This window comes from Rattus norvegicus, chromosome X (genome assembly GCF_021556685.1).
Source record: "Rattus norvegicus strain SHRSP/BbbUtx chromosome X, alternate assembly SHRSP_T2T, whole genome shotgun sequence".
Lineage (NCBI taxonomy): Eukaryota > Metazoa > Chordata > Mammalia > Rodentia > Muridae > Rattus > Rattus norvegicus.
This window is the reverse complement of record NC_141554.1, coordinates 126,001,230-126,013,684: the sequence shown is the minus strand read 5'-3', so window position 1 is coordinate 126,013,684 and position 12,455 is coordinate 126,001,230. Positions and strand designations below refer to the sequence as shown.

Here is a 12,455-nt window from a genome sequence, read left to right as displayed (position 1 = left end):
GTTTTTAGTTGTATAGTGAGTACGGTATGTTTATGACCAAACTCTGGAATCGGAGTTAGAGGATACATTTGGGATTTACTTTTGTCTACTGCTGCTATTCTAATTTTTGGCAAACAATAAACAGCTTTAGTTTCCTGTAAAACAGGCAAACTAGTATCTGTATTTCTTCCTTGCTAGGTTGCTAATAAAGAATGGAATAAGATGTTTGTAAAAACAAAACAAACACCTCAGTGAAGCACTACAATACATAAATTAAGCTAATTTTAGCATTAGTCACATTTTTTTACAAACCATAGTATAGTTCTTTTTATCTGTAATACATGAAATGAGATCACTTGTTTCTGTTGCTGTGAAAATGACGTGAGTCAGAGTAGGCAGCACACAACAGTATTCAGGTGGTGATGCAGGATAAATGTCAGCTGGGAGTAATACTGAGCTGTTAGTTCTGGGTCAGCCCACCTCATTTTGCTCTTTGGGCACAGTATAGGTGTACTTCTTGAATTGTAAAATAACAAAAGTAGAAAGAAGAAATTGGAGTAAAAAAAGGCTTAAAAGAGTCCATGAGGTCTGCATGCTGTGTATGATAGATAACCTATAAAGCAGATCCATTTTCTAGTACGTTTAACCACTGTTGAAACTCTTATAAAATATTTGTTTCTTATCTCCACTCCTAACTAGGAGAGGGAGTCTCAGAATTTAAATAACCCACCCAAAATTATTGGTTGAACAGGGAAGGTCAAACTAAGATGTTTGATTCTTACTTAAGTAGATTTTCCATTGCTATTCTGCTTCATTAATAACACCACAGCACCTTAAATACCCATTGTACAGCAGTGTTCAAAGCAGCTAAATTGTCTGTCTTTAGGGAAAAAATATGGGAACAGCTGCTCCGTGTTTCCATTTGCATGTTTAGTCTTTATTTGGGTGTGCTGGTGCACAGCCTGTGTAATTGCAGTATTTGTGTATTTCAAATTCATAACATACTGATTGTAGGTATTAAGGAGCCCTATTTACCTTAAGAGTTTTTGATTAGAAGATATCTTCCTTGATCTGTTGATTGTGTTACTGCCTTTCATGTTTAAAGAACATATATCTATCAAAAAGATAAAGCCAAAAGTGCCTATGTTTTTTATAGTACCTTAGAGCTTTTGTTACATTAAATTTGTAAGCACATTTTAAAGTTGTTTTGTTTTTTAATTTGTTTTTTAAATATTTCTTGATCTCAAAAAGATTATTTTGAGATAAGTTTAATTTCTAAAAAAGAACACACTGTTGCCATTGTGTTTTCAGTAAGCACATATGGTTTTTATTTATTAATTTGATTTTTTTTGAGACAGGGTTCCTGTATATAGCCCTGGCTGTCCTGGAATTCACTATTATAATTAATTAGAGTAGGTTGTCCTCAAATTCACAGACATTTGTCTGTTTTTGCCTTCCCAGTGCTGGTATTAAAGGTATGTATGTACCAAAACACTCAGCTGTCTTTTCATTTTTTAAGTTTAGTTTTATTTTATTTCTGAGATAGGGTCTCATTTTATATATCTAGTTGTCCTCGAACTCATGTTGACCAGAATGGCGTCACTGAGCTCTACCTGCCTCTGCCTTCCAAGTACTGGGATTAACATGTGCCTATCCTATCATCTTTTTAAAACAGTACTTTAAATGACAATTATTCCTCAGTTTTAAATTTTCCCTTCTTAAGAACCTTGAAATCTTTTAGAGTGAGGCTGTGCATCTCTCTCAGTACATAGATGATCAATTGTAAAATGCAATTACTTAAGCAGTCTGGTTATATCAGAACAGTTAAAATTCTTAGCAGTTTTGATACCCAGCTATTAGTGTCTCAAAATTTAACTGTTGTCACCTGTTTGTGTTTTTGTTAAGCTTTGTTTTAATTATAATTTATATAAATTATATTAAATTTATATTTATATAATGTATAATTATATTTATAAAATAATTTATTTGGGTATTTGTCTGCATGTTTATCTGTATACTACATGTGTACAACGTTCTTAGACTCCAGAAGCAGGCATTAGATTCCCTTGGAACTGCAATTACAGATAGTAGTTAACTGTCTTCTGAGTGCTTCAAATGGAACCTGGGTCCTCTGCAAGAACAAGAAGTACATCTCTCCAGCCCTGTTTTGATTTTTGAAATTTGATTTTTTTTTAGATACTCAGGCTGACATAGAACTTTATTTAATTCTTATTTCAATGTAGGACTACAGGCATGACCACCACACCTGACTTACCCAACTTATTCTGTTGCATATTTCCTTTTCGTTGAATGAATCATTAGTCACTTTGAATGTAAAGCTCAGCTTTGTTTTTGGTTTTTTATTATTCTCATTAGTATTCTATATATTTCTCTCTGGGTCTTTGGTAGACTTGGATACTTTTCCTAACTTCCTTCTCCTAAAGGCTGTAATAGGGAGCTTTATCTTTGACTATAAACATACTTAGCTTACACTATAGTATTCTGATCATGGTTTTCATTCTAGTATGCAGGGTATAATTCATTATTGACATACATATACTGTAAAAGTCAAAGTGTTAAAAAATAGCTTAGGACTGTGTGATCACTGCCATTAAGCAAAATCAAGGAGACAGGATATACATATAAAAAGCAAGAGTATTGATTTACTGAGGTGTGGTGGGTGGTGGGAGCATTAGGCAAATCTGTGACAGTGAAAGGAGTTACCTTATTTGGAAGAAGTGGTACCCAGTTTAATAGAAATAGAAAATGTGTATCTTGTGGGAAAAGATAATAGATGTGTCAAGAACTGTTTTATGAGATAAAGGAGAACTCAGAAGGAAGTAGGATAAATAGAATGTATTGAAGAATAAAAAATAGGGAAAGTAAAAAATGAAGTGTGTATTATGTCATTGACAACGTAAGTAGGAAATGAGAAATGCTTGAGAAAATGAGTCAGCCATTCAAAAAACAAGATACAGTAAAAAGTGCCATAAAGGGAGGAGGACACCCCATCTAGGATCAGTATGAATAGAGGAGCACATGAAATAAACAAGTTCACTCTTAGATATTTGTTTCCTAACCCCAGGTTACATGGATTGTAACTGAATCTGTCTTTTTCCTATTTGTTCATAGCTGTTAAAGCTGATGGGTCTATTCTCTCCTGTTGAGGATTGATGGTTTTCCTCCAGTGGAATAAGGAAGTTCCTTTTTAAGCTTTATTTTTAAAAAAAAATGGGATCACTGAACTTGCATTCTAGCAATGTGACTTCTAGCTACACTGTTTACAAAATTCCACTCAGACCAACAGAGTTTGGACTTCCCCAGTCCTTTTTAATGGAATGGGGTTTTTGTCTTCCATTGTGGCATGAGAGGAATCTTGGTGTTACACTTAAGCCATTACCAATTGTGGTTAACATTAGAGTGACCACACCTGTTGTTTTAAACTTGACTTTTTTGTTAAAAGGTTTATTTATTTATTATATATGAGTACACTGTAGCTGTCTTCAGATACACCAGAAGAGGGCATCTGATCTCATTCCAGATGGTTTTGAGTCACCATATGGTGGCTGGGGATTGAACTCAGGACCTCTGGAAGAGCACTGAGTGCTCTTAACCACTGAGCCATCTCTCCAGCCCTTTGAAAGACTTTTGATACACATAATAAACACAAAATCTGAACTTGTTAAGATTTGAGGATAAATTCAAGTATTCTAATGAAGTAAAAATATATTCATTCTGTTGTTAAGAGTATGAATTCTGGGGATTCAAGCTGGTTAGGCAAATATTCTACCACTAAGCCCAATTTGCAGTCCCTATTTTCAATTATTTATAAACTGAAAATTGGAGAAAATGTCATAGTGTTTAATTATATCACACTGGTTTAAACACTGCTAGCAATAATTTCCACTTTATTGTATTCAGGAATATCCAAGGAACTATTAGTTTTACTTGAGTTATAGTAGTCATTTCTGGCCCATCTCATACATACAAAACAGGCAAAATTATTTTTAAATTTAATGCATTCTGCTTATGAAAATTATTTGTAACAAGAATGCTTTTGTATGTAGTACAAAACTTTGCATGATTCTCTTCAGCCTTTACTTTTAGTATAGCCCTCATAAACATACAAATGTGGACTTATCTTGGTTTTCACCCACATTGGTCAATTTTCTTGTTTAATCCTGAGTGTGTCTGTGTAAGTAAAGTTTTCTAGGCTAGCACAAAACTCCTAATACTCCCGCTTCGGCATTCTGGGTTGATTCCATTCTTTTGCTTTTTAAAATTGACAAATACTTTATTTTCAATGAGCTGATACAATGTATAAAAAATCATGACTTCATGTGATAATTGAGACCCCTACCCCAACTCTCTCCTGTCCTACAAAATTACCTGTTTTATCTTACAGGCTGTAGAAAATCTTTGTTCTTACAAGATTTCTGCCAATTTGTATAAGCAGCTGAGGCAGATCTGTGAAGATCACATCAAAGCACAGATTCATCAGTTCAGAGAATATCCTTTTTAAAACAAAATGTCACATTTATTTATGTATGTATTTTATGTATGTTCTACTTAACATGTATGCCTGTATGACAGAAGAGGGCATCAGAGAGAAGAGGGTAGTAGACTCTATTGTACATGGAAGCAGCCATGTGGTTGTTAGAAATGTAAGGACCTCTGGAAGAACAGCCAGTACTCTTAACTGCTGAGCCATCTCTTGAGCCCCTCAAAACAAAGTATCTTAAGTTTTTTCATTACTCATTACCTCTCACTGCTTGGCTCAGTTTGAAATGGAATGCCTGTGCTGAAAGATTTATTTTTGTCCTCTTATCTCTGAAGGAAAGAACAAAGTTTTAAAACATTTCAGTGTCAATTATAGTTAAGATCTATACTTACAGTTTTTAAGTAAAAATTTCCTGTCATTAGCCTCTGTCCTGACAAATTTCTATTTGAGGGAAATCATAAATAAAAAACATGCTCAGTTAGGTTTAAGACTGGTTTTAAAGATACGTTAAGGGGGATCAAATTTGTTTCTGCAGTTTAAAAATTAGAATTGTGTTTTATAATTTGTATTATCAGTTTATGGGGTAGTCTATATTTTAAGACAAATACGTTTTATATTACACATATTACTTATATGATACATTTTAAAATATTCTTAACATCTGTCTCATGGATTCATTGGATAGTGTTCTTTTTCTAAAAAAGATTGATAGATGCTGGCAAAATCATTGTAGGCAAATGGTGAGTTGGAAACAAGACTGATTATTTCATTGCAAAAACATTTAGGTGCTAGAATGTTTGGATATCTTGTTGGACGTATTGGGATACAGCTGGTGGGAAAGTCTGGTGTTTATTCTTTATATTAATGCAAATAGAAATCTTGAAACCCACTTCCCACCTCCTAAACACCATGGGTACAAGTTTAAGAGAGTTTTACCCCCTAGCACTGCTGCTAAGAAAGACTAAGTGTACCTTAGATTCCCTCTTTTTTTTTTCTGAGACAAGATCTCATTGTGTAGTACAGACTGGCCCGAAATTTCAAGATCTTTCTGTCTTAGGCTCTTGAGTTGCTGGGATTATAGGCATATGTCCCATGCCTACCTCCAGTTTTTCTTTTTAGTTATTTAAGTAGCAAAGATCTCAGAGGACCATCTTAATTCTGTGTTCTCTAGAAACCACAAGAAGGATTAATAGATTAGTTTAAAAATAAATATATGGGACATATTCTCAGCTAGATATATTTGTTTGCAAGTTGGATCCTATTAGCCTATTTAATATAAAATTTTCCAAATTCTCATTAAGAGCTAATATTGTAGTTTCAAATTTACAAAAATTGCTTGATTTTTTTTTCTTTTTATTTGACAGATAATGATCAGGAGCATTTTTTTGTTTCTGGATAGAACTTATGTTCTTCAGAATTCAATGCTGCCCTCTATTTGGTAAGGATGCCAGAAGATTATTATGAAAAATTTTGTTATATATCATAGTCTTAATTATTCTAAGAGAACAAGCTGTACTCAGAATATTCTCCTAAAAATTCACGTTTGGATTCTAGCATTTTGAGGGTTTTTGTTTTGTCTATGCTAATACAGCAGACAGCTAACTTTCTCTCATAGTATTTCTTAATGTTAGGTGTGAAGATTAAAGTTTAATCTAGAATTTCTGTGCCTGAATATTATTGCTGCTGATCATTAATGTTTTGCTCTTTTATTTTTCTTGTGACTTTATACTAAAAAGTGTTGTTTATGAAAATAAGATAGCATAATGTCTTGATCCTTCAGCAGATGCTTAGCATATACCTACAGTAATGATTGAAATGTACTGATTTTACGATTTTGAAGCCATTTATGAATGACCAAATAAGCTAGTCAATACCAGTATAGTGGAAAGTATTTTTGTCTTTGAACTAATTTTATTTCTGACTTCACTAAGATTATCATCAGAGGAAATAGGACACTAAAACCTAGTTATGGAGGAAGCCAGGAATTCAGCTTCAGTTCTCATTTAAGACAAAATGGGTTTCCTATATGCTTTAATCTAAAAATGTTATTCAAAATTAAATGTGGATTTTATCCTCTTTATAATTACTGCTTTAAATTCTGAGACCCCAGTAAGCATTATGATAAGCATAACTCAGCCTGTTCATATGGTATTACCAGTTCTGATGATTTTTTTGTTTTTAATTTTAGGGACATGGGATTAGAGTTATTTAGGGCTCATATTATAAGTGATCAAAAAGTCCAGACAAAAACAATCGATGGCATCCTTCTCTTGATTGAGAGAGAGCGGAATGGTGAAGCAATTGATAGAAGTTTACTTCGAAGCCTTTTAAATATGCTGTCTGACTTGCAAGTAAGTTGCACTTAACACTCACTGTGCTACCTACAAATCAGATTACTGTTCGCAGTTTGATGTCTGGAATCCAGAGTGTTATTCAAATAGAGTTCTGATGGAAGTCATTCAGTAAATTGTTAGTGAATAAGCAAATACTTTTGGTTTTTCTTCCCTCTTCCTAGATTTACCAAGACTCTTTTGAACAACGATTTTTGCAAGAAACTAATCGGCTTTATGCGGCCGAAGGTCAGAAGTTAATGCAAGAAAGAGAGGTATTTTAAAATGATCGATGAACCCAACGGCTCTTACAATTGACATTACGTTGTAGAACACAAAACTTCCCTTTATATTTATATTCCCAACATTGGAATGCTCTTTTCTCACTTAGGTGCTCCTTTTTCTTCTCTCTCCTTAAAGGCCAGAATTCTGGATCATAAACTCTACCTCTAATTTTACATATGATTCTACCCTGTCACATTTGATGGGGCTCTTCCTTGGATCTTTTGGACATGACATTTTCTGAATGATTTAAGGGGAGGAAAACAATAATATAAAAAACTATTTTTGTAGGTTCCTGAGTATCTTCATCATGTTAATAAACGCCTAGAAGAAGAAGCAGACAGACTTATTACTTACTTAGATCAGACCACCCAGTAAGTATGCTCAGCCTGATAGTCTTAAAACGGTTGATAAGTACTTTAGGCATCTTAAACTTGTAGCAATTTTCAGGTATGATTTAGTCTTTAACAGTTGTTTTCATAATGTGAAATTCAAGTTGTTATCTTTCCTGGCTAATTAGATTTAATCAAGGATTTGATTATTGGTTTGGTGTGTGTTTAGTGTGTAATTTTAAAATGGTATTAGAGGTTGATGGGATCTTTAAAACTTGGTGTTTTTGAGTCAGAGTTTCACTAAAACCCAACTTGCCTTGGCACTCGTCGTCCTCCATGCCAGCCTCCCAAGTTCTGGGATTATAGGCATGCATCACCATGCCCGGCTTTTAAAATCCTTAGACTGATTAAAATTCTGGGAGTGGGTGTTCAGAGAGAAACTGCTTCTGTATTTCTAAATCTCAGCAACCAAGTGGTTCAGTTAAGCAGCATAGACTACTGTTGTTTTACCTTCTTAGTAAAAAGCAAAGAAAGTTGGAAAAAAATGCTAGGCTCAGCAAGACCATGGAGATATTACTTTGAGCAAATTCTGAAATACATTATTTTTCTTCCTTTAAGCATAACATAAAATATTTTGACACAGGGCATAGAAAAGGCAAACTTAATGTAAAATGACATTTTTGCTTTGTTTTTTCTAGAAGCTTAAAATTTTCAAGGTCAAGTCTCAGTAAGTCTGTTTTCCCCCTTTTAGGAAGTCACTGATTGCTTCTGTTGAAAAACAACTTCTAGGTGAACACTTAACAGCAATTCTTCAGAAAGGTAACTTGTAATTTTAAATAGGAGGTTAGTGGGGCTGGAGAAGTTAAGGGTACTTGTTGCTTTTGCAGAGGACTTATTTAATTCCCAGCACCCACATGGCAACTCACAACCATTAGGAATTGCAGTTTCAGGGGATGTAATTCTCTTCTTCCTTCCTCTGTACACCAAGCATGCACACAATACATACATGCAGGAAATACACTCAACGTTGTTGTTGTTTTATTCTTAGCATGTAGAGCCAAGAACTTCTAAACATTAATGATGTTACAGGATACTCTGAATTTTACTCACATAAATTCTAGTAATAGTTCAGACCAATAGTAATTTCAAATTAACATTTTATTGACATGCACGGCAATTTTACTTACTTTTTGATTCTCATATTTTAATACCAAAATATTTCTAACCAGGTTTAAATAGCCTCCTTGATGAAAACCGAATTCAAGATCTGTCTCTCCTGTATCAGCTCTTCAGTAGAGTTCGGGGAGGAGTTCAGGTTCTCCTACAGCACTGGATTGAGTATATCAAGGTATTAATAGTTTGCTTGTTGACTTTTCCCTTGAGTGTTCTGTAATCTATGTACCAAGAATATCAGAAATCATTTCTTGTTAGATGGGAATTTTTTTTAAATAAAAAAATTGAAACAGTGGGGGTTGGGGATTTAGCTCAGTGGTAGAACGCTTGTAAGGCCCTGGGTTCGGTCCCCAGCTCCGAAAAAAAAGAAAAAAAAATTAAAACAGTGGCCTGAGAATAGCAGCTGTGTGACAAATCAGGAAATATGGGAAATTAAAGGATTGTTTGAGTTCTGAAGACATTTGGTTAAGGTAAAGTGTAGGATCTGTTCTTATAAGTTTGAACCACAAATCCTTCTTCCTCTTCGCCCTCCCTCTACCTCCCTCCCTGACCACATTGCTATTTTTTTTAAAGTACAGATCTGACTTCTTTAACAATGAAAAACTGCCCTAATAGGATATTGTATACCCAACAATAACTTGTTATTTTTGTTTGTAAGTAAATATTATCTGTTTAGATTTTCCATTTCCTTCAGAGACAACTGTACCTTTTGTGACTGTTAAGTACATGTGCCAACTTTAAATATGACTTGGTGAATATTTTCACTGTAGAAAAAAATCAATTACCATAAAATTACACCATCTCCATTTTCAGGCTTTTGGAAGTACCATTGTTATTAATCCTGAAAAAGATAAAACTATGGTTCAAGAATTATTGGACTTTAAAGATAAAGTTGACCATATAATTGATACCTGCTTTCTGAAAAATGAAAAATTTATCAATGCCATGAAAGAAGCATTTGAAACCTTCATTAATAAAAGACCAAATAAGCCAGCTGAACTGATAGGTATGTTTCATATTCTTTTGTGGTTGTGTAATGTTCTTTTATTGATAAACTCATATTGATAATCATATTGTACCCATTCCTGGTTTGTTTGATGTCGCTTAGCCTGTCAAGCTGAACAGCATCTCAGTCTTCATGTCAAACAGGATATAAACTCTATGTGAGGTAGAACGTAGAACCCTGTTTACTTTTACTGAGTAAGCATGATTCTGTGCTTTGCAAGCCTATAGTGATTGAGACATGGGACAGAGTAATATTGTCTAAAGGTCTCCAGTTATAGCTACAGGAAAAGGGTAGCATGAAATTCCAATGCAAATGAATAAAGTCTAGGATGAAAATAAATCTAATGATACAGGCTTACTGAGTATACAAGTGTGTTGCAGTGTTCTCAAGCAAGGTTCCTACACATGCACTCATTGTTAGGAGTATATGTGCCCTAGAAAACGAGGTCCTCTGAAAGGATGGAGTTTGGTTTGTTTTCTAATTTTATTTAAATTTAAACATTTTATAAATTGTGCCTTCTGCTCTGTTTCTGGTTTATTCAAATAACAAAAGTAATGTTTAAGAATACTGACCCTCTGTGTAAAATAGAAACTTTAGAGAGTACCCGTGTTTTCTGGTGACTTTGACTCCACAAAGGGCAACTTGGAGCCTCCACCACGAGCTGTCTCTACCTCATTTTAAATTTTGCTTTTCTTTCCTTTTTTTTTAAACTGTGAAAGTGAGGGCTTGAACCCAGGGACTCTACCACAGTGCTCTATATGTAGCCCTTCCGTATTATACTAGAAAGTATATTCAGTCTGGAGTCCGATTTAATGTATTTAGGTTGTGGTATTTATTAGCCCTGTGACATTGACAAGTTAACTTGATCTTCCTTTTGTTGTAGGCCATAAAATGCATGTACATATAGCAGAAATACTGAAAGAGAGTTAGTATTTTATAGTCCTGTTTGGGTTTGTGTAGTGGTCAGTACCTTTCAGACACCCATGGTTGCTAAACTACAATTTTTCTCTATTTTAGCTAAGTATGTGGATTCAAAACTTCGTGCAGGCAACAAAGAAGCTACAGATGAAGAGCTTGAGAAAATGTTGGATAAAATAATGATTATATTTAGATTTATCTATGGTAAGTGTTGATTACTGCTTTCATGTTTTTCTTTTAAAACAAAGCACTCTGAGCCAGGCATAGTGATCCACAATCCTGCAATCCACAATTCAGGAGGCTGAAGCACTATTGCTGTGTAGGCCACATAGAATCAGACCAGCTAGGGCAACATAGCAAGGCACTCCTATAGGAACTAAAAAACTCTTATATAACCCGGGGAGACTTTGAGACCTATAGGTTATATTTTACTTATTGCATATTTTGGATCCTTAAGAAGAGTTGAGGAATGTAACTAAATTGCCTGTGTTTTGACCTTTGCACTATTAAGAACCTGGGATTTTACTGCTTGTTTTAATCTCTGAGTTTTGGTGCTAACAGTACCAATGTACTAAAGTTGTTTTTTTTTCCAGAAAAATAGTTAATACAGTCTTAATTTTTTATAATAAAAAACTTTTGAAATACCTGGCACAGACATGGACCTCCAGTGTTCCTGAGTTTAATAAACTTGGATAAAATGTATAAAATTAAATAACTTGGCATGTTACAATAAGCTTTTTAAAGCCATTTTCTTACAGCTTTACTTGGCATATCATGAATGTTATCTTTTCTATTTAATACAGGCAAAGATGTTTTTGAGGCCTTCTATAAGAAAGACTTAGCCAAACGCCTATTAGTTGGCAAGAGTGCATCAGTGGATGCTGAAAAATCAATGCTGTCCAAACTGAAACACGGTATGTTTCTCAGTCTTCTTTTTTAATATCAGCTTTTTCTTTTTTTAATATTTGAGGTAAATAATGGCTTAATTATGTTCCTTTCTTTTATATACACATGATGAAAATATAAATTGACAGGATGGGGAGGATGGTTCAGAGGGTAAGAGGTCTTTGTGCACAAACATGAGGACATGAGTTTGAATCCATAACACCCTTGTAAAAAATCATATGTATAAGTCCACTAGCTAGGGGTAGGGTAGGAGTAGAGAACAGGAGGATCTTTGGGGATTCCTGGACACCAGACTAGCTCTGGGTTCAAAGATAGACCCTATTTCAAAGGAATAAGGTATACTGTGGTAGAGGAGTACAGCCAATGACCTCTGACTTGGACATGCATATTGTCCATACCTGTACACACTTACCCCAACACACACACACACACACACACACACACATACACACACACACACACACAAAGTGAGGTATGAGAGTCCTAGCCTCTTGCTGATAGCCACAATTATTGTATTGTTTTAAAGATAAAGAATTATTCTTTTGTTTATTTGTATAAAATTTGCCAACTATCCTATACCTGGATTAAAGAGTTTACCTCTGAATTGCTAGGGCACGCTGAGAGGTAAGACTTTTCATTCTTACAAGTGGATACAGATCATATTTTATGCCCAAGTTAAGTTTTGTATTTTATTTTCTGATTTTAATTTTTGTTTGTTGTACTACCTTGGAATATAAATCTGTAAACCTCTTTAACAGAATGTGGAGCCGCTTTTACCAGCAAGCTTGAAGGCATGTTTAAAGACATGGAGCTTTCTAAAGATATCATGATCCAGTTCAAACAGGTAAAAGTGGGTTAAACTCTTAACTCCCTAAACTTAAGGATACTTATGTCCTTGCGGCAGTTTGTATTGAAGAAGATAAATAGAAACCCATATTTTTTTTACAAACACTTCATGGCAACTTAAATTAACAGTTCAGTATAGGGAAAAGGTCATCAATGAATTTTAAGTATATTTGGCCTACTTC

At 34.3% G+C, this 12,455-nt stretch overlaps 1 protein-coding gene across 2 annotated transcripts in view; it reads left to right on the top strand.

The window, feature by feature from the left end:
- Positions 1 to 12,455, top strand: part of Cul4b (cullin 4B) — a 38,008-nt gene that overhangs the window by 14,757 nt on the left and 10,796 nt on the right. For both annotated transcript variants that reach the window (NM_001106951.1, XM_087599491.1), the window contains 12 exon segments: positions 4,385 to 4,488; positions 5,151 to 5,220; positions 5,845 to 5,918; positions 6,669 to 6,831; positions 6,996 to 7,085; positions 7,384 to 7,466; positions 8,176 to 8,243; positions 8,654 to 8,772; positions 9,411 to 9,603; positions 10,621 to 10,725; positions 11,325 to 11,435; positions 12,186 to 12,271. In NM_001106951.1, the coding sequence (NP_001100421.1) occupies positions 4,385 to 4,488; positions 5,151 to 5,220; positions 5,845 to 5,918; positions 6,669 to 6,831; positions 6,996 to 7,085; positions 7,384 to 7,466; positions 8,176 to 8,243; positions 8,654 to 8,772; positions 9,411 to 9,603; positions 10,621 to 10,725; positions 11,325 to 11,435; positions 12,186 to 12,271 (1,266 nt within the window).